At 31.9% G+C, this 25,720-nt stretch overlaps 2 protein-coding genes across 4 annotated transcripts in view; both read left to right on the top strand.

Moving 5' to 3' along the window:
* Positions 1-25,720, top strand: part of LOC125869305 (uncharacterized) — a 279,493-nt gene that overhangs the window by 87,270 nt on the left and 166,503 nt on the right. The window lies entirely within an intron of this gene.
* Positions 305-24,700, top strand: LOC125869277 (uncharacterized). Its single transcript, XM_049549841.1, has 7 exons — positions 305-779; positions 2,446-2,964; positions 18,177-18,323; positions 18,431-18,544; positions 18,689-18,736; positions 23,179-23,612; positions 24,014-24,700. Exons 1-7 carry the CDS (start codon positions 305-307, stop codon positions 24,605-24,607), a joined length of 2,331 nt encoding a protein of 776 aa, XP_049405798.1. The 3' UTR covers positions 24,608-24,700.

The following is a 25,720-nucleotide window of genomic DNA, read 5'->3' as shown; positions in this document are numbered from 1 at the left end:
CAGCACGAATCCAATAAATGTTACTTTTTTATTACAATTTAGGTGACACGTGAAAGTTGATATATAATACCTTTTTTTTTAATGTATATAAAGCAAAAAAGTATAAAATTATAAAAAAGAAAACCTTAAAATTACAAAATTACCCCAAGCATCCAAGAAGGCATATATGTTGATGAAGTCATGCCTTGCTTGTAGCCTCTTCTTAAGTGTAATGTAAGTAAAGTATAGTAGTAAAATCCAAGTCGGATAGTTTCCTATAAGTTAACACTGGAATGTATTTCAGTACTCAAGTTAAAGTGTAACAATGGCTTCCTCAAGCTCAAATGCAGAGACGACGATCCACTTATCATTGATTAATGCAGCATCCTTTGTATCGATCAAGTTAAGTGGTGAATCCAACTACATATCATGGAAAACCCAGATTGTTTGTCTCCTTCAAAGTCATGATTTACTTGGATTCGTTGATGGAACAACCGAAGTTCCTCTATTCATGATCATTGCTCCTGTCAATGATGATGACGATGACGATGACGATGACGATAAGCCAGAAGAAAAAGGGATAGTGGTTGGAAATGAGAAAGAGTACTTGCAATGGAAAAGGAGAGATGAGTTGGTTAAAGGATGGATCTTCGGTTCTCTTACTGATCAACTTCTTCAGGATAAAGCCATACATAAATCAGATACTGCTAGACAAGTTTGGTTGGTTTTAGAGCAACGTTACACCCCTAAATCTGAAGGTACAAAATCTCCTTCTTTATTACTCTATTTGTTTGGTGCAAGTGAGACGGAGGGGTTTGAACCCACGACACTAGTGTGAAAAAACTCATTACTCCTTCCTTACAATAAAGCTGTCAATCAATTTTGTTAGGGAGTTCACAAGTTAATATATATATAGGGTCAATCAATTTTCTAATACAGATACAAGATCTACAGAAAAGTTAGTGAGTTCGTCTGAACCCACAATTCTTCATGTAGCTCCGTCCCTGATTGTAATCCATGAAGAACTTATTTCAAAATAATATGACAAAGACATCCCTTTAAACTTTTTTAACCTACATTCATTATATTCACGTTATTTTTAAAATCATGCATAATAACATTCACAATCTTTACTACTCTTTATTTATATGATAATTCTTTATATTTTTCTATTAGAAAATCACACTATATAAGTATAGTTTTTGTTCACGATTTTATTTGACCAATTCTTATGTTTATTTATGTTTTGATTTCTCTACTATTAAATTACATATTTTTAATTATATATTCTTTTAGTGATCACTTGAAAGCTTGTATTTTGTATATCATTTAAAATGGAAATAACTTTAATATTTTATGATTTAAGAGTGATACGTACTTAAATGAAGTGATATATGAATAATAAATCTTATTTTACTTTAACAAACTTAAGATAGAAGTTATATTTTTAAGCTAAATAAGATGAAAATTTAATTTTAAATATATTCGATATCATCGTGAAAATGCACACACAAAAATATACAATCTAAATAATATGAAAGTTTTATTTTTAACAATGAATAATTAAAACCTGCAAATAAAATATAAAAAAATTAATAAAAGAAGAATATTTTTGTAAACAAACAACTTGTTTTTATAATTTATGCAAGAACACATTATTTGGAATACAACAAATCAAACAATCAATAAAAAATAATCTCAACATAACTTATCTCATCATAATCGACTCCATTATAACTTGTATTCAAACCAAACCATCCTTATATGATTAGATTTATAATTGAAACCCTCTAGAGAGTTATTTCCAATTCCTGGAAATATAAATTAGATATTTAACTAATAGTAGTATTTTTTACAACACATATTTTATTATTTATACACATATTATATTATTTATAATTATGAAAAGTAGTGGGAGTAATAATGGGAGCATTGATTTCATATTTGCTTTTTCTAAAATTTGTCATATTAAATTATAGTTATCATTATTGATACTAGATAACTTGGTTGTCGACAAAAATAATAAAAGGCTAAATATCTAGATAGTATTATAAAATAAAGACATTAGAAGTTAAATAACAAAAAAAAAAAAGAGAAAAAGAGTAGTAATGTTTTTCCTTCCAATATTTCAATATGTACACTTTCTATAGATAAGAGGAATATATATATATATATATATATATATATATATATATATATATAAGGTAAGAATGTGTTTTCAAAGTCATGCATAAATCATAAAAGTCATAAAGTGTGGATTTGTTACATGGCATCCATGTTTCATTATTTACAACACTCCCTCTTAGATGTCCATGTACAAAGAAATTCTAGAAGAAGAAGAGAGAGAGTGCACATAGTTATTCTTAATACACATTGTTTGCTGCCTTATTATTATAAACCTTATCAAGAAACCCCGATGATTTCATTTTAAATGACCAAATGAGATCTTGGTTTTTCATTGCACAGGTGGTCCGGAAGATGTATACATTGAATTAAAAGATTATAGCTTCTACTTGCCACTATTAAGAGCTTTACTAAGTAGAGATTGGGAGAAAGCAGAAGAATTCTTGAAACAAGAGAAAGACGCAAGTATAGCTCCAATCAACATGCACTTACAGACAGCACTCCATTTAGCAGTTGGGGTAAAGAGTGAAAAAGGCAATAAGAATTTCGTAGAGAAGTTGGTGGCGAGTATAGAAAACAACGAAGATTTAGCCATAAAAGATTGCCTTGGTGAAACTGCTCTTCACTATGCTGCTAAATTTGGCAACATAAATGCAGCTGAAATCCTTATAAAAAGGAATGCTCGTTTACCACATATTGCTAGTCTAGATGGTTTATATCCAATCCATCATGCAGCGTCATATGGATACGTTTCTGTGGATGTGTTGTCTTACTTCTTGCGTATCACTGAAGACCTTGCTCCTTATACTGACCTCAGTGGTGTTCTGCTTCTCCACGCATTAGTCCACTCAAATTTGTATGGTAAGCAACCACCATATATCTCTTATTTTCTCTGATGAATTACTTTCTCTCTTACTGTTATTATAATGTATGTATGTATGTATTTGGAAATTGAGGAAAATGGGTTTGGGGGAATGACAAACTTTAGTTATTTGGCAAGAAATAGTAAGTGCTTTTGGGGAAATTAAAAATTGGGCGGGTAACTTACTACTACCTTCGTTAGTAAAATCTTATCTATAGTCTACATAATCTCATTACAAAATATTAAATGAGCCTAATATATCTAGAATAGAAATGTAAGTATGGTAACTCTTAACGGGTTAACGGTTTATCCGATAAGAAATTTGAAAAATCCTCCCCACACCAATAAGCCGTTAATAATAAAATTTTAATATGTTCCCCAACCATTTATTCAATAATCAAATACCAATAAACCAATAAATGAATTTTGCAGTTGACTTATCAGTTACGGTTCCATTTTGGACACCCCTACTAACACGGAAGAAATGAGAATCCAATTGGATTAGGTGATTGAAAGTAGCTTATAAACATCAAGTGTTGAAGCTAATTTTATAAATAAGTGTTTACAGATTTTGATATAAGTGTCAAAGATTAGTGGGTGTTTGGACGTAAATATGATTATAAATTGAAATTATTCTAAAAATTTTGTGAGTGATTTGGAGTATCAAATAGGGTGGCTTGATCCCTAGTCGAGCATGGGGATGGGCTCGAGGAGGAGAGGTTGATGGGAATGGGAGCTTCGGGGAGTAGTGGGGATGCAAACAACATGTGGGATAAGACAGTTGATTGCATTAGGGAAACCAGTAAAGAAGTGCTAGGGGTTTCGATGGTTACCTTTGGTGGTCATGAAGGGGATGGTGGTAGAATTGAGAAGCTTAAGGCAAAGTGGAGACAAAGTAGTCTCCTTGTCCAAAGTTGGTGAAAAACAGATGAATAAGGAAAGGTATAAGTTAGCAATTATAACAACAAAACTGACATCTTTTGAAACGCTTGTATTCAAGCAAGGGGAAAAAAATTAAAGGTGGAGATAAAAAGTTGTACAGTCTCCCCTTGTCACGATTCGAGCCAACACCCTGACGTGGCCAGTACTGAAGAATCATTGTTGGTCCCCAAGCGAATCCTCATCCTGGCTGACTACAACAGAGGACTAACTTGAGCATACATAAGCATCAAATTGAAAGAAACGTTTAAAAACAGTTTATCGAATCTCAAAACTTTGCTGAATATACCGAGTATGAAATATAAGTTTTAAATAAAATATCATGACTCTCCGAATCTATCTAGGATGCCTCTACTGTATATAGACGAATATCGGTACAAGATCCAGGACTAATCAAAATGTTACTAATACCAACAGCTCATAAAACTGGAGTCCTTCGAAAGCAATGAGGTCTTACTCAAAAGCAGACGAGCGGATGATGTGATCTCAACAAACTCTTATTGAGGATCCTAGGAAACTGTATATGCATCATTAAAAGATGTAGGTCGAATGATATTAGTACATTGAATGTACGAGTATGTAATATAGCTGAATAACAAATAACTGAATGGAAGGACTGCAATAGATAAAACATAAACTCAACTGAATATAAAGGATTACAAGAATGAAATCGTTTAAAACTTTACAAAAACACTTACTCACGATGAAACTCAATATAATAAGTGATATAATAAAAATACACTTTTAACTCTATTTGGGAGATTCTCTAATCGACCACCATCACTATGAGCTACGTGATGATACAACGTCTCGCGCACGCTGCCAGAACTATCCTATACCTTGCCGGGGTATAAGACACCTCAACTAAGTGGATCCACTAAGCTATGATTAAAAGTAATACGGAATCATCTAAAAATTATGACCCTTTACCCATGTTGGCATACATGGTTTATGAGGATTTTGAGTTGTTTGAACTCATCCTCATGTCGGTGCTCAATACTGCTCTCAATTATATATATAACTCATGCTCATATGTTTAAAAACATAACTCTTCCTCTAGTTTGAGATAATTTCTCAAACTATCCTCTTAAAAGAGGTAACTGCTCTTGAAATATCTTTGAACTCGTAACTCGTTTAGAAATACAAGTTTCTTTTTTATCAATGTAAAAATGGATACCTTTGGGAATATTTAGTTCCCTTATACTCTTACTCAATTCATACTTGAAATTTTTTCTCAAAAATATATCAAAATCATATTGTGATATGATCATTGATGACTCGGGAAGTCATAATGCATAAACATTGATGGCATACTTGACTGTCATACTAATCATGTTTAAAAAACTTTCTGAAAACTTCTCTTTACTTTCTCAAAAACTCAGTTTAAAACTCAATTGTTGACTTAGAAAAGCTTCTTAAGATTTATAACTCAACTCATAGGGTTCATGTGGAATTATGATCATGAACGACTCACCTCAGGGATCTTAATAGCAATATGGAAACACAATACTTAGAACTCAAGAACATAGAACTCAACGATACTACTCATCTAAAAAATACTCAATTCATAGGGTTCATGATGAAATATAGACATGAACGAATCAACTAAAGAATATTAATGCATAACATGTAGCAATTCAATAATTAGGAATAGAATTTAAAAAAGAAACACGAACTCAAAATCAACTTATCTCAAGAATACTCAAATCTAGAGATAGAATCCAAGATTACTATTAGACTAATTTGAAAGTAGATGTAGGGAGTGAGGATGAACTAGTCCAACCCTATGATAACCTTACATACCTGAAAGAACAAGGTTTTTGAAGAATCTTGAAGAAGAACTTATTAGAAGCCTTGAAACCATAGCTTGAAGTTAAGCAATCAAGAAAGCCTTTCTTGAGATTTTTGAATTAGTTTCTTGAAATCTCTATGGCCAATATTATGATTTTCATTAGTGATTCATAATTGTATGGATGAATTTGAGTTGAAAATAATGGAATTCTTGGAGAAAGACTTACCTTGAAGAGGAATCTTGAAAAAGATTGAAAGAATCTTGAATGGGGTCTTCAACTTTAATTTTTCCTTAGGGTTTGAGAGAGAAGAGAATGATGGATTAAGAGATAAAAATATAATTGTTTTGGGTCATTAATTAATTAAGAAATTTGTTTAGGGTTTTCTTAGAGCTAAAAAGAAAAAAATGACCATTTTAATGTTTTTCCGTCAGCTAATTCGTCACTGCCCTGTATTAGGTTACTAAAATGGTCATAACTTTTTACTTGAAACTCGGATTGTTGCAAAATTGGTGGCGTTGGAAATAAGATTCAAATACCTTTAATTTGATAGGTTATGGTCCAAGTAACTCTTTATATTCTAAGATATATGGTCGTTTGAAGTTGATCCAAGTAGAATCTTACATCAAAACTTAATCCATAAGGAAACTTTCAACTCTACTTTGTGCTAAATGTTTCTAGTGACCTTAATTGATATCCAAAATCTCCCACACAAAAGAATTCACCTTTACACATATGGGAAATTTAAGAATCACCCGATATGAACCTACAAGTAAATGAAGAATGGTTTGAGTCTTAACTTAGAAATATTTGGGGTGTTACAATATCTCCCTATTGGGATCATTCATCCTCGAATCAAGGTTGTTCTAAGAATGGAAAGAGGTTACTCTTATTATATTCAAGTCTAACTCAGAATAAAAAGTACATAAGATAGGGTTATTATTCTGATCTAAATCACAAGATTCAGGTTCTATACCTCTATGGGAAATCTAATCCCAAGAACACTACTCCTTACCACTATATTCAGCTAACCTTGAGCTCATATCACGAAACACCTATTGTATAACGCATTGTCTACATGTCAACAATACCACACTCAAGCTTAGAACCTTAACCGCTCCATAGACTCCAACTAACCTACTTTCAAAGAACTTATCATCCTCTCATCATCTCTACTAATTGAACTTCCATGCATTACCACCAGAAAGGTGACTTAGTACTCATTGTAAAACTTTATCTCCTTCTTCCTCCACATTCATAACCTTATATGGAATAAAAACACCATCATTATCACAATAAGAAATAACAATCCTCTCCTCCATCATCACACAACTACTATCAACAACACCACTCTTCTAAACTAAAAAGGATTACTGAAAGGACTTTAGGGTGAAATATCATAAGCACGATTGATTCGACAATTCTGATATAAGAATATGCATGACATAACATTATGTTGCTAGCCATTCAGAGTAAATCATAAACTTGTTAGACTAAACATACTATGAGACATGAATGCTTATATGAATAGGTTTATATGATGAGGCTGATATCCACAATTGTATAGAGTAAGATTGAGATCAATGGGCTAAAGTCTTTGCCCCTTATTCTGGAAATTGAGCATAGATGTGAACCTCCCTAAAGTGTATGAGCATAGGTCATAAACACAATTTTGATATTAGGTATATCAACAATATGTTGTAATGACTGAACTTTGAAAAATATGCTAGAGTATGAATGGATTGATGTACCTCCATAACTCTTTCTGAAGACATAACTATCTCATTCTCAACAGTTGACTTGATTACTTATCTTATCATCTCCCCCTTAGGTTTGAAGATGACACTTGAAAGCTATGGACCTATTCTATCATCTCTAAATTGGTCTACATTCCGTTTACTCTAATACTCGAGAAAGTCTTATCTCATGGATACGAAACTTTCCATAAGCAGGTACTAAGATTCCTTCTAGGACCTCTTTCTAAGATGCTTCTATTAACCTCTTCTCATCGTCTTATAAGGCCGTTTCATTTAACTCTTAAGGAGAAAAAATAATGCTTACCTCAGCCTATTCCACATTGACAGCTCAAATATACTATCTAGGCACACATGGAAAATTATTAACTTAATTGGAACCTTATCTGATTACATACAATCTCGTTACACCTCTTAATGCTCTTGTTACTCTTACGACTTAACCACTTTTCACTGTCCTTATCTAATCGTTAGGATCTCTCACTTGTACCACTCATCTTCATTGCATCTAACATCTCAATTCCTCACCTACTCTATGTCAAGTCTACCGGATCAAATCTCAAGACTAACATCACCACCCTCATGTTGCCCTTCTTTTGATCACGACGCTCATCTCAAATTCAAGCTTAATATTTATTACTAAACCATGATATTAAAATGATTGCTCGTTTACTATAGCACCTTACAACTACTAGATTAAATTAAGAAACACTTACCCACTAAGAACTCATGTCAAGTAGTAAACCTTTATCTCACAACCTATTTATTTACAAACCACCGTCACATTCCTTTTCACAACTTAAGTACTATTTACCCATTCACTATAGATCATTGCCTAATTAGTTCTATAACTCTTTGAATATTATGGGGCTTTCCATTCAACATTTATAAGCCTAGCTTAGGTCTATCACCTCATGAATACTCTGTGCTTTTATTCAACACCTATACTTGACATTCACCAACACAATGCTACATTGGCATAAACTCCCTTTTGGCTCAAGTATACTCTAACTCATCCATACTAATGACTCTTACTCTACCTTCTATCATGAAATCTACATAAACCCATCACTTCTAAGTCTACCCATAAGGGAAATCTCCTCATTAATAACTCACTAGGTGCATGACTACAATAGCATGATTTGCCTCATCACTATCTTCCTTTCTTAGATTACTATACCTCTACATGCATTCTTCTAACTCTTGGAACTTTTACTAAAACTGCTTATAACATCATAACTCATACTATCTTTTTGGTTTAAAATACTACCCAAGTTCTAAAGCACACTTCCCATAAGGGTCTCAACTAAAACAAGCTCGCTTTTAGATCGAATGTACGAATCATACGTATAATAGTGCATTCTTTCAAAACTCAACACTTAAATCACTCACAGGCTTCTCTTAAGACCCTCTACATTCTCATGACTTCCTCAAGCTTTTTGCTGACAGTAACTCATCGATATGGAACTGGATGTGCTTTTCAACTACCTTAAGTATGAGGGGTAGTTGAATGAATATTAAAAATACACAAGTTTGAATAAGTTCCTTATGACACAACTATATTGCACAGTTTAGAGTATGAAAGAAGGGAAACAATTCTTAAATGTCTATAGTTCCTCATCTACAGAAGTGGGGTAAATAAGATCCTACTAACACGACTTCATAGACACCTTAGGACACTTCAACTTTGTGCTCTAATACCAAGTTTGTCACAACCCGAGCCTACACCCTAGACGTAGCCGACACTCAAGAACTATTGTTGGTCCTAAGTGAACCCTCATCCTGGTTGACTACAAGCGGAAGACTAACATGAGCATACATAAGCATCAAATTGGAAGAAACGTTTAAAAATAGTTTACCGAATCTCAAAACTTTGCTGAATATACTGAGTATGAAATATAAGTTTTAAATAAAACATCACGACTCTTTGAATGTGTCTATCTGTGAAGCCTCTACTACATATAGACGATTGTCGGGATAAAACCCACAACTACTTAAAATGTTACTAATACCAACAATCATAAAATTGGATTCCTTCGAAAGCAAAGAGGTCTTACTCAAAAGAAAGCGAACGGATGAAGTGATCTCAACAGACTCTTGTTGAGGATCCTAAGAACCTGTATCTACATAATTAAAAGATACAGGTCGAATGACATCAGAACATTGAATGTACGAGTATGTAATATAGCTGAATAACAAATAACTGAATGAAAGGCCTACAATAGATAAAACATAAACTAAACTGAATATAAATGATTAAAGGAATAAAATCATTTAAAACTTAAAAAAAACACTGACTCACCTCTGAAACTCAACATAATAAGTGATATAATAAAAACACAGTTTTAACTCTATTTTGGAGATTCTCTAACCGACAACCATCACTATGAGCTACGCGATGATACATCGTCTTGCCCACGCTTCCAGAAATGTCCTATTCCTTGACGGGGTACATGACACCTCAAATAAGTGTATCCACTAAGCTATGCTTAAAAAGAAATAAGGAATCATCTAAAAAGTATGACTTTTTACCTATGTCGGCATACATGGTTTATGAGGATTTTGAGTTATCTGAACTCATCCCCATATCAGTGCTCAATTCTACTCCCAATAATATATATAACTCATGCTCATATGTTTAAGAACATAACTCTTCCTCTAGTTTGAGATAATTGCTCAAACTATCCTCTTAAAAGAGGTAACTGCTCTTGAAATATCTTTGAACTCATAACTCATTTAGAAATCAAAGTTTCTTTTTTATCAATGTGAAAACTGATACCTTTGGATAAACTTAGTGCCCTTTTACTCTTACTCAATTCATACGTGAAAACTTTTTTGCACAAATATACCAAAATCATATTGTGATATGATCATTGATGACTCGGGAAGTCATACTGCATAAACATTGATGGTATATCTAGATACCATACTGCTTAAACATTAATGGCATACTCGACTATTATACTAATCATGTTTCAAAACGTTCTCAGAAATCCTCTTTACTTTCTCAAAAACTCAATTGAAAACTTAATTGTTGGCTTTAAAAAGCTTTTTAAGATTCATAATTCAACTAATAGGGTTCATGTGGAATTATGGACATGAATGACTCAACTCAGGGATTTTAATAGTAATATGGAAACACGGTACTCAGAAATCAAGAACTCAGAACTCAACGATACTACTCATCTAAAAAATACTCAATTCATAGGGTTCATACTGAAATATAAACATGAACAAATCAACTCAAGAATATTAATGCATAACATATAGCAGTTCAATAATTAGGAATAGAATTTCAAAAAGAAACAGGAACTTAAAATCAACTTATCTCAAGAATACTCAAATCAAGGGATAGAATCCTAGATTACTCTTTTACTTATTTGAAAGTAGATGTAGGGCGTGAGGATGAACTAGTCCAACACTATGATAGCCTTACATACCTGAAAGAACAAGGTTCTTGAATAATCTTGATGAAAAACATGATTAGAAGCCTTGAAATCCTAGCTTGAAGTTAAACAATCAAGTAAACCTTATTCTTGAATTAGTTTCTTGAAATCTCTATGGCCAATATTGTCACAATCCGAGCCAACACCCTAGACGTGGCTGGCACTTGAGAACTATTGCTAGCCCTCAAGCGAACCTTTATCCTAGATGACTACAAGCGGAAGTCTAACTCAAGCATACATAAGCATCAAATTGGAAGAAGTGTTTAAAAATAATTTACTAAATCTCAAAACTGAACTGGCTATACTGAGTATAAAATATAAGTTTTAAGTAAAATATTTGAAACTAAAAGACTCTCCAAAACTGTCTATCTATGACCTCTACTATTAAGGAAGGATATTGGGACAAGACCCACGACACCTCAAAACTACTAACTGGAAAGTAACTATGAAGTCCTTTGATATACAAGGAGGCTTACCAAAGCTAACTGGAGTGTGATCTCGACGAAACACCTGTTGAAAATCATGAACACCTATATCTGCTTCATAAAAGGATGCATGTCGAATGACATCAGTACATAGAATGTACGAATATGTAATATGGGCGAGTAAACAAATAACTGAACTTAATGACTGAAAGCAACTCAACTGAATCAATACATGAACATGAAGTGAAAACCATTTAAGCTTTACAATAAATTATACAATGAAAGCAACATGAAAATAATATACTTTACTTGTGGGGAGTTTCTCTAACCGACAACCATTACTATGACCTAAAAATGATACAACGTCCCGCCACACGTTGCAAGGGCCTATCCTATACCTTTTCGGGGGTATAGGATGATATCGTCACAATGGATCAATCTAATTGGCCTTCTCAGAGGCAGTGAGAAGTCGTATGAAAAATCAATGCTATCATATCCTACGCTGGCTACGTAGTTTTGTGGGACTTTTGAATCATAAAAGACTCTAACCCAACTCGGTGCTCGATACTACTCTCAAAATAATTAATATAACTTTGTGCTCAATTCACCCATAATAAAGAATGGACTTCTTACATTACTTGAAATATTTTTCAAAACATGAGACGTGATTACCTTCTTGAAAACATGCACTTATGAACTTATCTTTCAAGTACAATAATCAACATAGTTCCATATGTATATGTGTGTGTATATATATATATATATGAATAAAATAACATTAGAAACTCTTTAGTCTTTATGAAATAGAAACTTTAAACTTTTTCTCAAAACTCATCTTTACTCCCTCAAAAACTCAGTTTAAAACTCAAGTGTTGACTTTGAAAAACTTCTCAAGACTTATAACTCAAAATAGGGTTCATGCTAAATTATAGACATGAACAAATCAACTAAAGGATCTCTATGCATCATATAGAGCAATTCAATATTTAGGAAAAATAATTTCAAAACAAGATCGAGAACTCAAAATCAACTCATCTCAAGAATACTCAAATCTAGGGGTAGAATCCTAGATTTCTCTTTTACTGATTTGAAAGTAGATGTAGGGCGTGGGGACAAACTAGTCCAACATTAGTACATTGAATGTACGAGTATGTAATATAGCTGAATAATAAATAACTCAAAGAAAGGACTGCAATAGATAACAATGTACTCAAGTTGAATGTAAAGAAATAAATGAGTTAAATCATTTAAAGTTTTACAAAATACTTTCTCATCTCTGAACTCAACATAATAAGTGATATATAAAAATACACTTTAATTCTATTGGGAGATTATCTAACCGACAACAATCACTATGAGCTACGTGATGATACAGCGGCTCGCCCACGTTGCTAGAACTGTCATATACCTTGCCGGGGTATAGAACACCTCAACTAAGTGGATCCACTAAGCTATGCTTAAAAAGCAATAAGGAATCATCTAAAAAGTATGATCCTTTACCCATGTTGGCATACATGGTTTATGAGGACTTTGAGTTGTCTGAACTCTTCCCCATATCGGTGCTCAATACTACTCCCAATAATATATACTCATGCTCATATGTTTAAAAACATAACTCTTCCTCTTGTTTGAGATAATTTCTTAAACTACCCTCTTAAAAGAGATAGATAACTGCTCTTGAAATATCTTTTGAACTCATAACTCATTTAGAAATCTCAATTTCTCTTTTATCAATGTAAAAATTGATACCTCTGGGAATACAGAGTCCCCTTATACTCTTACTTAATTCATACTTCAAAACTCTTTCTCAAGAACATATCAAAATCATATTTTAATATGATCATTGATGACTCGGGAAGTCATACTGCATAAACATTGATGGTATATCTAGATACCATATTGCTCATACATTGATGACATATTCAATTGTCATACTAATCATGTTTTAGAAACTCTTTTCTCAAAACTCATCTTTATTTTCTCAAAACTCAGTTTAAGAACTCAAGTGTTGGCTTTAAAAACATTCCCAAGATTTATAACTCAAAATAGAGTTCATGCTGAATTATAGACATGAACAAATCAACTCATCTCAATGCATAACATATATCAATTCAATAATTAGGAATAGAACTTCAAAAAAAGATCGAGAACTCAAAATCAACTCATCTAAAAAATACTCAAATCTAGGGGTGGAATCCTAGATTTCTTTTTTTACTGATTTAAAAGTAGATGTACAACGTGAGGATGAACTAGTCCAACACTATGATAATCTTAGATACCTGAAAGAACAAGGTTCTTGAAGAATCTTGAAAAGGAACTTAGTTAGAAGCCTTGAAACCCTAGCTTGAAGGAGTACAATCAAGAAATCCTTTCTTGAGATTTTTGAATTACTTTCTTGAAATCTCTATGGCCAAGAATTATGATTTTCATTTAGTGATTCATAATTGTATGGAGGAATTTGAGTTGGGAAGAATAGAATTCTTGGAGAAAAAAACTTAACTTGAAGAATAATCTTGAAAAAGAAGGAAAAAAGTCTTGAATGGAGTCTTCTACTTTGATTTTGCCTTGGGGTTTGAAAGAGAAGAGAATGATGGATTAAAAGATGAAAATCTGATTGTTTTGAGCCTTTTATTAGTCAAGAAATTTGTTTAGGATTTTCTTGGAGGTAAAAGAGAAAAGACCCTTTTTAATGTTTTCCCAACGGCTAATTCATCACTGCAGTGTATCAGTTAATAAAATGGTCATAAATTTTTACTCAAAAATGGGATTGACGCAAAATTAGTGGCGTTGAAAATTAGATTCAAATACCTTTAATTTGATAGGTTATGGGCTACATAACTCTTTATAATCTAAGAGATATGGTTGTTTGAAGTTGACCCAAGTAGAATCTTACANATCCACTAAGCTATGTTGAAAAAGCAATAAGGAATCATCTAAAAAGTATGATCATTTACCCATGTTGGCATACATGGTTTATGAGGACTTTGAGTTGTCTAAACTCTTCCCCATATCGGTGCTCAATACTACTCCCAATAATATATACTCATGCTCATATGTTTAAAAACATAACTCTTCCTCTTGTTTGAGATAATTGCTTAAACTACCCTCTTAAAAGAGATAGATAACTGCTCTTGAAATATCTTTTGAACTCATAACTCATTTGGAAATCTCAATTTCTCTTTTATCAATGTAAAAATTGATACCTCTGGGAATACAGAGTCCCCTTATACTCTTACTCAATTCATACTTCAAAACTCTTTCTCAAGAACATAGCAAAATCATATTTTAATATGATCATTGATGACTCGGGAAGTCATACTGCATAAACATTAATGGTATATCTAGATACCATACTGCTCATACATTGATGACATATTCAATTGTCATGCTAATCATGTTTTAGAAACTCTTTTCTCAAAACTCATCTTTATTTTCTCAAAACTCAGTTTAATAACTCAAGTGTTGGCTTTCAAAACATTCTCAAGATTTATAACTCAAAATAGAGTTCATGCTGAATTATAGACATGAACAAATCAACTCATCTCAATGCATAACATATATCAATTCAATAATTAGGAATAGAACTTCAAAAAAAGACCGAGAACTCAAACTCAACTCATCTAAAAAATACTCAAATCTAGGGGTGGAATCCTAGATTTCTTTTTTACTGATTTAAAAGTAGATGTATAACGTGAGGATGAACTAGTCCAACACTATGATAGTCTTACATACCTGAAAGAACAAGGTTCTTGAAGAATCTTGAAAAGGAACTTAGTTAGAAGCCTTGAAACCCTAGCTTGAAGGAGTACAATCGAGAAAATCTTTCTTGAGATTTTTGAATTACTTTCTTGAAATCTCTATGACCAAGAATTATGATTTTCATTAGTGATTCATAATTGTATGGAGGAATTTGAGTTGGGAAGAATAGAATTCTTGGAGAAAAAAACTTAACTTGAAGAAGAATCTTGAAAAAGATGGAAAAAAGTCTTGAATGGAGTCTTCTACTTTGATTTTACCTTGGGGTTTGAAAGAGAAGAGAATGATGGATTAAAAGATGAAAATCTAATTGTTTTGAGCCTTTTATTAGTCAAGAAATTCGTTTAGGGTTTTCTTGGAGGTAAAAGAGAAAAAGACCCTTTTTAATGTTTTCCCGTCGGCTAATTCATCACTGCAGTGTATCAGTTAATAAAATGGTCATAAATTTTTACTCAAAAATGGGATTGACACAAAATTAGTGGCGTTGGAAAGTAGATTCAAATACCTTTAATTTGATAGGTTATGGGCTACATAATTCTTTATAATCTAAGAGATATGGTTGTTTGAAGTTGACCCAAGTAGAATCTTACATCAAAACTTAATTGATAAGGAAACTTTCAACTCTACTTTATGCTAGGACTTTCGAGTGACCTTAATTGATACCCAAAATCATTCCCACACTAAAGAATTTACTTATACACATATGGACAATTTAAGAATCACCCGATATGAACCTGCGAGTAAATGAAGAATGTTTTGAGTCTTAACTTAGAAATTTTCGGGGTGTTACAAATATTATGATTTTCATTAGTGATTCATAATTGTATGGAGTAATTTGAGTTGGAAAGAATGTAATTTTTGGAGAAAGACTTACGTCGAAGAAGAATCTTGAGAAAGATCGAAAGAATCTTGAATGGAGTCTTCTATTTTGATTTTTCCTTAGGGTTTTGCCTTAGGGTTTGAGAAAGAAGAGAATTATGGATTAAGATATAAAAATCTGATTGTTTTAGGTCTTTAATTAGTCAAAAAATTAGTTTAGGGTTTTCTTAGAGGTGAAAAGACAAAAATGACCAATGTTTTTCCATTGGCTAACTCGCCACTGCATTGTATTAGATTACTAAAATGGTCATAAATATTTACTTGAAACTCGGATTGTTGAGAAATTGGTGGCATTGGAAAGAAGATTCAAATACCTTTAATTTGATAAGTTATGGACTACGTAACTCTTTATATTCTAAGAGATATGGTTGTTTGAAGTTTACCCAAGTAGAATCTTACATCAAAACTTAATCGATAAGGAAACTTTCAACTCTACTTTGTGCTAGGACTTTATAGTGACCTTAATTGATATGCAAAATCATTCTCACACTAAAAAAATTACTTTTACACATATGAACAATTAAGAATCACCCGATATGAACCTACAAGTAAATGAAGAATGTTTCGAGTCTTAATTTAGAAATTTTCGGGGTGTTACAAATATTATGATTTTCATTAGTGATTCATAATTGTATGGAGGAATTTGAGTTGGAAAGAATGAAATTGTTGGAGAAAGACTTACCTCGAAGAAAAATCTTGAAAAAGATTGAAAGAATCTTGAATGGAGTCTTCTACTTTGAATTTTCCTTAGGGTTTTACCTTAGGGTTTGAGAGAGAAGAGAATGATGGATTAAGAGATGAAGAATGGGCAATTTAAAAATCACTTGATATGATCCTACATGTAAATGAAGAATGGATCGAGTCATAACTTAAAAATTTTCGGAGTGTTACACCCCTAAGCAAAATAGATAAAGTCTTGGAACTGAATCAGGTGAAATGCATAAAAGACAAGGAAGGCTGAGTGCTAGTGGCAGAGGCTCTTATTAGATGACGATGACAAGCATACTTCCATAACATCTTGAACGAATATAGGGACAAAGACATTGTATTGGGTGATTTGGAGCACTCAAAGAAACTTCAGGATTTTGAATATTGTAGGTGTATTAAAGTTGAGGATGTTAAGGGTGTTACTCGTAGGATGAGTAGGGGAAGAGATACTAATCCAAATGAGATTTTGTTGGAGTTTTGAAAGAGTACTTGCGGGGCAAGCATGCATTGAGTGGTTGACTAGGTTGCTTAAAGTCATTTTAAAGACGACTTTAATATTATAAGAATAAAGGTGGAGTAGGTTGATTTCATTGTACTAGAACAAGGGTGATATCTATAGCTGCAATTACAAGGGTATCAAGCTACTAAGCCACGCTATGGAAGCTTGGAAGAGGGAGTAGAGATGGGGTGAGAGGGAGTGCCCATTTTTGAGAACCAATACATATTTATGTCGGGGCAATCAACTACAAAGCCATTTATCTTATGATGAGACAGGTGAAAAAGTATAGTAAAAGGAAGAGGAATCTACATATAGTGTTCATTGACCTAGAAAAAACTTATGATAAAATCCACAGAGAATTTCTATTGATATGCCTTGAGGCCAGAGGTGGACCGGTAGCTTACACTTGGGCGATGAAGGATAGATATAATTGAGCCAAGACTCGGGTAAGAATAGTGAGAGAAGACTCAGAACACCTTTTAGTTGAGATGGGTTTGCATGAGGGATTGATGCTTAGCCCATTTTTGTTTGTCTTGGTGATGGATGTATTGACATTTGACACGACATACGCAAAACGGAACCAGATTGCATTAATGCCTCAACAAACTTGTATAAAGAAGACATCATACACTTGGAAGATTCTACTCTCTATATATAGACAAGCATTAGAAATAACAGATTGAATGAAATTGTGTGGCATACTCTTTCTTCTATCTCAGTTACTCTCTTCTTGTTCTTTCTCTCACATTGGCGTTACTGTTCTATTGATTCTTGATGAATGATTCATCTGGGTCGATATCTTGTCATCACTGTTTCTTTATTCAACTTCATGTCACTATTGTTGTCTGATTTAAATTTTTCAGCAAAATTAGGCCGGCCAACAATTGTTTGTGTTGTTAGGTTCATTTAGACCTCTCTGTAATATTTGCCAATTCATATCTATACATCTCATTTCAGTTTATTGATATACTAAGAAATTGTGATACAAACTCTAACTAGCAAGTGTTGTTGATAGATTTTGCAACAGAGTTGGTTGAAGAGTTCCCTGATTTGGTAAAATATGAGGCATACGGAAGGTCTGCTTTGAAGAACCTTACCAATGAGGAATTTACTTTCCTCGGCACAAGTCGTCTAAACTTTTGGCAACAATTACTCTACTATTGTGAGTTTAACCTTCTCCTTCTTTGTTTTCATGTTGTCTTTCGCATGAAAAAAAAAGAAGAAAAACAAAGTAAAAAGGAAAAGAACTAATTAACCCCTATTTATAAGGTGTTCCTATCAAGTTAACTTCACGGAGTCTCCAAAGAAGACCAAATGCCAATGATGTGGAGAATGTTTCACAAATGGTTAAGACTAAGTATGAAAGAATTTATTTCAGCATTGGTGAGTTTTATCATCTTTCATTTTTTTTCTTTAATATTCAAGGTATATCGATTTCTTTTGCGAAAGATGTCCTCAAGAATTTTAAAAACCAATCGAAAACTAAATCTCATTAGCTTTTATGCGTTTTTTTTATTATTATCACAGTGATCAAGAAGTTGCATACCCTTCTTTTTGATGTTCTTGAAATTTTAGGTAAGATCTCCCACTATCCTTAATGAACTCAATATTTTAGTTTGATTACATATCTCTATATTTGAATTTTAATGTCCATTTTTCTCTGTCTTCCTAGACATAGTATTTACTTTACTACAGAAACAATTTTTAAAATGACATTTCTTCTTGATAAAAAGGTTATCCAGATGTGCCTTTGAGAATTTCACTTAATGTTCAGTAAATTTCTATGTTATAGAGGGGAAACAATACACTAGAAGGGTAAAGAATCCATAAGTAACAAATTTAAAAGAAAATTCTACTTAAAATTCTCTAATATAATGCTAGGGGTTCCCTAATATACTCATGTGATTATGTCCCCGAGTTTGCTTTAAAGATCACCTTCTCCTCCAACTTTAAAAAATACACATTCTTCCCATCCGTAGAAATCAAATAAAATTTTAAGTTTATGAAGTTCCATCTACGAGATCAATTCTATGATCCATGGTTTGAGTCCGTGAAAAGCAGGCTAAAAGTCATGTTGCTTGAGTTTATTCCAAGAGCTCAATCTAGGTCATGGTTTGATTCACGGCCCGTAGATTGGACCCGTAAAATTCAAGTTACAACCCTAGTCTCAAAAGTCGATTCACGAGCATCATCTACAATATGTGGTTTCTTTTGCAGCCTGTAAATGACTTCCGTAAAAATCAATTTCTTTCAGTCTTTAACCACTTAATTCCTTAGATTCTGATATGTATGGTCTGATCTTAACTTCATATTTATGAGGTATTATAGTCATCTTTTGAGTTAGTTTACTATGATTTTTGGGGACCATGGCATGTTTTTTCCTAAACCGGGCATAGGTACTTTATCACTTTTGTGGATAATTTTTCTCCACCTGGATTTATTTTATGAAGAATTGCCCTAAACTTATTTACTCAACTAGTTTCTGGATACGCGCTTTGCGCGTGCACCCTATGTCAATATGTATACAGTTTTAAAAAAAAAGTTACATCAATTGATAACATATTAGTGTTATAAAACAAAATAAAAGTTTGGTAAACTTTTTATATCTACAAACATGATGTTCGGTCGCAAAGTTGTAAAACAACAGAGAACGACAATGTTAAATTATAAAGCTTATAAATTGAAGGACCTTGAATAGATATTTCAAATTGTTTTAATTTATACAACAACAACCACAACAACAACAATATATCTATATAGTACTATAAAGTGGGATGATTTTATTATGTTAAAGTATTTGAATAAATATTTAGTATAGTCCAACAAAGTGATTTAATAAATACATTTAAAGTAGTATTTTAGAATAAAATAAATTATATTTCTTTTCGCATATTACAAATGTTCCTTATACTGTATATGTATATATAACATTCAAGAGCTAACTTTACAAATGTAAAGGTTTCTCAATGCAAATTCATTGTGAATTCTTATATAATAGTAAGATTTAATCCCAAAGATATACTATAACTTTCTTTAGTTAATTAAGTTAATATGAATGGTTCTCATATTTGTATTTCTTTTAAGTTCAATTTTTTAAATCTTTGTTAGAACGAATATTGATATTTTCGCAATAAAAATTGTAGTAAGATCAGTGTTTAATTAAAATTTAAAAAATCTTTCAATTTTTGGGTGATTTTTAAGTATGCAGTTCAACTTTATAAGTCAAAATTTCCCACTTTTAAAATCACTCATGTGAAAAAAAAGAAGCATAATCATGAATATTGTCAAATTGGGAAAAAAACTACTACCATAAAGAACCCGATGACAATAATAGTAACTTATCTTACTTATACATCGTGGGAATATGTACGACCATTTTTATGTAGGATATCTAGTAGTAGTATTTATCATCGTAAAAATGTTCTCTAACTGCATCATATTATGATTACAACATCTATTCATAATTGGATACTTTTGAGATTATGTAAATTCTCTAGCCTTTTATTCCTACATAATAGTAATTATGTAGGAATAATAAATATCCAAATATAATTACTTATTAGAAAGTATATTAAGAGATTCTTGAGTTGGAAAAAATCTAATCCTAAAATTAAAATTAAAAATTCATGGTAACTTGATCCAAAAGGAAATGAATTATATATCGATGAATAAAGAGTGCATGTTGTTGTTTTGTAAATAATATTTATTTATTATTACAAAGAGTATTCACACTACCTAAATTTAAAAAGTTGAGAAATTTAAAAGAAACGTACTTGATAAATGAAAAAAGGCATATATGAAAAGAAATAAGTTTCATGGTATAAGAACTCAAAAGTTTTCACCAAAAATAAAAATAAAAAATGAAATAGAAATGGAAAAAAAATAAGAGAAAGGCAATCTTAAAATTAAAATAACAATTACCTAGAGATTTAAAATGGAAGAAAGAATATGATCATAATAATCATGAACTTCATAGTATCCATATACAACAACCCTGCTCGACGTCAAAATTAAATCATCACTGTTAAACAAGAAATATAGATATCAAATGCTATGTTCATCACATTATTTTACACAAAAAAATTATTTATTTGGAGAAATAAAATATTCATAAATATTTCGATACAGACTAACCATGAAATTTTTTTACCTCATGTAATCTTCAATTTGATATAAAAAAAATATTTCATGTGCGCAACAAATCTAATCTTATTTGCACTTGTGTACAACAATTCTTTCACACGATCGAAAAAACAATTCCTTCAAATAGCCTCTAACCTCTGTTTGTAGTACACATATTTTCCAACAATTTCATATTAAAACTGAATATGCATTTATAAATACCTAAAACTCTTATGAAAAGTTTTTTTTAAAAAAGAAAACAAGTTCTTAATAGGATGAACTAGTCCAGCACTATGATAGCCTTACATACTTGAAAGAGCAAGGTTCTTGAAGAATCTTGAAGAAGAACTTGATTAGAAGCCTTGAAACCCTAGCTTGAAGGACAACAATCAAGAAAACCTTTCTTGAGATTCTTGAATTAGTTTCTTGACATCTCTACGGCCAAGAATTATGATTTTCATTAGTGATTGATAATTGTATGGAAGAATTTGAGTTGGAAAGAATGAAATTCTTGGAGAAGGACTTACCTTGAAGAAGAATCTTGAATAAAGTCTTCTACTTTGATTTTTCCTTAGGATTTTGAGAGAGAAGAGAATGGGGAGATTAAGAGATGAAAATCTGATTGTTTTGAGCCTTTAATTAGTCAAGAAATTCGTTTAGGGTTTCTTAGAGGTAAAAAAGATAAAAATGATCCTTTTTAATGTTTTTTCATTAGCTAATTCGTCACTGCACTGTATCATGTTACTAAAATGGTCATAACTTTTTACTCGAAACTTAGATTGACATGAAATTGGTGGCATTGGAAAGAAGATTCAAATATCTTTAATTTGATTTGTTATGGGCCACGTAACTCTTTATATTCTAAGAGATATGACCGTTTAAAGTTAACACAAGTAAAATCTTACATCAAAACTTAATCGGTAAGGAAACTTTCAACTCAACTTTGTTCTAGGAGTTTTTAGTGACCTTAAGTTGATATCCAAAATCATTCCCACACTAAAGAATTTACCTTTACATAGATGAGCAATTTATGAATAACCCGATAAGACCTTATATGCAAATAAAGAATAGTTTTGGTCTTAGCTTAGAAATATTTGGGGTGTTACAATTGAGATAAAACCTTGGAGTAAAGAAGAAAAATCATAATTAAGGGAGATGTTTGTGGGAACAAAAGCTTGTCAACAACAAATTTGGCAGCCACACTTGTTGAAATTACTAGCCGTAAATATGAAAGTTGATAGCCATAAATGTGAAAGTTGGAAGCCATGCTTGTTGAAATTACTAGCCACAAATGTGAGAGTTTATAACCACAAATGTGAAAGTTGGCGGCCACATTTGTGGAAGTTGGTAGAGTTTGGCAGCCAAACTTTGTGGAAATTGGCTACCACATTTATGTCACTAATGATGTAATCAAGAGGTTGAAAACTCTATAAATAGAGTAGTAATTGAACACTTGAAGATACACCAAAATAGAGAAGCAATAGAGAGTAGAGAGAGTAATCCACAAGCTATTTTTTAGTTTGTGAGAAAATAGTGAGGAAGTAATATTATTGTGAGTTGTAAGAAATAAAAGAGTGTTGTTTCTTATAAAATAGTAGAGGTATTTTGACACTACCAAGTTTTCATCAATTTGATTGTATTACTTATTCGAGTATTATATTTACCCTATTTTAATATTGGGTGTCGTAGTTACTCTCTTGTTATTGCTATTTACTGTGGACATTATTTTAGGTGTGATTATCATTTTTTCCAACAGATACAAGTCATCTAATTCTGCAAATTTATCTATGCATGCCTAAGGATTTTACATATTTTCTAGACCAGTTAAGAGTTGTTGTTTTGTATTTACACTAAATTCTTTGTACTTCGTATCTTTTTGGGTTGTTGTGTTGCAGTGCCTCATTTGAAAAACGTCCGAGACAAAAAGTCAATTCATCACAATGCAATTAAGTATGCAACGTGCTTATGTGAGAAAATAGAAAATCTGAGTTACGAAGAAGTTTACTATATTGCTGGCAATTCTCTGCTTGATGCAGCGTGTTATGACAACTATGAGCTTGTTGAACTTATACTCAGAAGATTCCCTTATTTAGCTTTTTATAATGATCATAATGAGAAGACTATCTTACACATTGCAATAGAGAATCGCTGCAAAAATGTGTTTAAGTTGGTCTGTCAGATGAGCCAGCTCCTGCACCATATGGTGATTTCTACTAACTCCTTTAGCAATACCATCTTGGATTTGGCTGGAAAGTTGGCACCACAAAATAAGCTAAACCTTGTCTCTGGACCAGCTTTTCAGATGCAACGAGAACTACAGTGGTTTAAGGTGATTTAACTTTTGTACCCCAATCAAATTTATCTCATTATGTCCAAGTTATATATGTGATGTTGAACAGTCTTTCTGCATATAATACTGATGTCAAATATATGTTCAAGTGCATTTGGAATAGATAGGACATGTTATAATATTGGACATAATAGCCTCTCACCAGAGTCCTTGTGGATTGGTAATGCATCTTTAAGTTATAGATATGTACCACTCCAGCCTAGTCTGTACTAGATCTGTAGAACTATCATATATTTGCAGATTTTACTTTTTTGCATATAAATTTCAATTTTCCACCTTTTTTTTGTTCATTTGACTGGTTGTTTAACATGAGGCATGAACCCAACCATTCTGGCCGGTTGTTTTTAATTAATCGACTTACATGTGTATATATAAATTAGGAAGTAAAGCAGATAGTCCCGCCTGCGTTCTGGAAACGCTTAAATGCTGAGAAGAAAGCTCCACATGTGGTATTTACTGAGGAACATGAGAAGTTAAAAGTAGATGGAGAGAAATGGATGAAAGACACATCAAGCTCATGCACAATTGCAGCATCACTGATTGCTACCATCGCATTTGCTGCAGCAATTACAGTACCAGGTGGCAATGACCAAAAAAGTGGTTTCCCCACTTTCTCTGGAAACATTGCTTTCATTATTTTTGCAATCTCGAATGCAGCTTCATTGTTCACTTCTAGCACCTCTCTATTGGTGTTCTTGTCAGTTTTGACGTCTCGTTATGCAGAAGAAGATTTCCTGCATACTTTGCCAAGGAGTCTTATCCTGGGACTGCTAACTCTGTTTCTTTCCATAACATCCATGATTATTAGCTTCAGTGCAACGGTGTATCTCATGTTTGGGCAGAAGAAAGCATGGGTTCTTCTACCAGTCGCGACAATGGCTTGCCTACCCATTACTTCATTTGTGCTTCTGCAATTTCCCCTCCTTGTTGCTCTCATTTCCTCAACATATGGGGCTGGCATTTATGGAAATTAAAGAAGAGTAACTTCATGTTTTAGCGACTATTAAAGTATTATTTTTTATTGCTTGTTTTAATATTTGGTGTGTTGTTCGAACATGTTAAGTCATGTTACCTTTAAAAATTGAGTATTAACTATCATATTGTTTCAAAATGAAATGTACTCCTCCTTCTGCTATCTCTCCATAATCAAACCTATGTGAATAAAATGTAAAAAAAAATCTTATAATTATCAAAAGTAACTTCTATGTTTTATATTTTCTTTATTACAATGTTCAATATTTGAAAATATTAGTTTGCTAATATTAATGTTTATTAAGTTATCACTAGATTTATTATAATCAAGAGCTCTTCTTATTAATATAAAATAGATATATTTGTTTTATTTTCTCGTATTTTTTTTATTTTTTGTTCTATTGTTTAAATATTTTTAATTTAAAAGTTATGGTTTGTAATATGTCTGTTATCTAAATACAGTACTTTATTATATTATCAAACACTTCAAAATATCATCCTCCCATCCCGCACCCCCCCTGCCGGTTTTTGTACATTTTTTCTATTGTATTTTAATTCATTGCTAGTTTGACTTTAAAATTCTCGTGTGTATTGCATGTCATATGTAATTGAATTTTCTTCTTTTTTATTTTCTGAGTTTAGATTTAAGTAAATAAGATTTTTATATTTTAATGCTTATTGAATTCATAATTAATGAAGAGTTTAATTACGTACGTAGTATACACAATTTAAGGAGCCAAAGCATGATTAACAGTAAAATACAGTTATAATTATTTTAAATTCAAAAACCTAAATTGATCATGATATTTAGTTGGATATTTAAAAATTTAAAAGCAAAATAAAAAGAAGACAAACATGTGTGTTTTAGTTGTACTGAATTTTTTTTTAAAAAAATGGAGATTTAAATTATTGTTTGATTTCGGATGCATTAAATTATAATTATTCAATTAACTTTTGAACATAATGAACCATACATATGTTAACTATATTTATTAAGTTTATGTATCATTGTGAAAGCTTAGTTTAGTATTATGTAAATATTTGTCATTGTCAGTTAGATAGACTTCAATATTGGATGCAAATATTGTTATATCCTTATCCAATACATAATTATC

Source organism: Solanum stenotomum, chromosome 6, assembly GCF_019186545.1.
Source record: "Solanum stenotomum isolate F172 chromosome 6, ASM1918654v1, whole genome shotgun sequence".
Taxonomy (NCBI): domain Eukaryota; kingdom Viridiplantae; phylum Streptophyta; class Magnoliopsida; order Solanales; family Solanaceae; genus Solanum; species Solanum stenotomum.
This window is presented reverse-complemented; position numbering and strand designations above follow the sequence as displayed.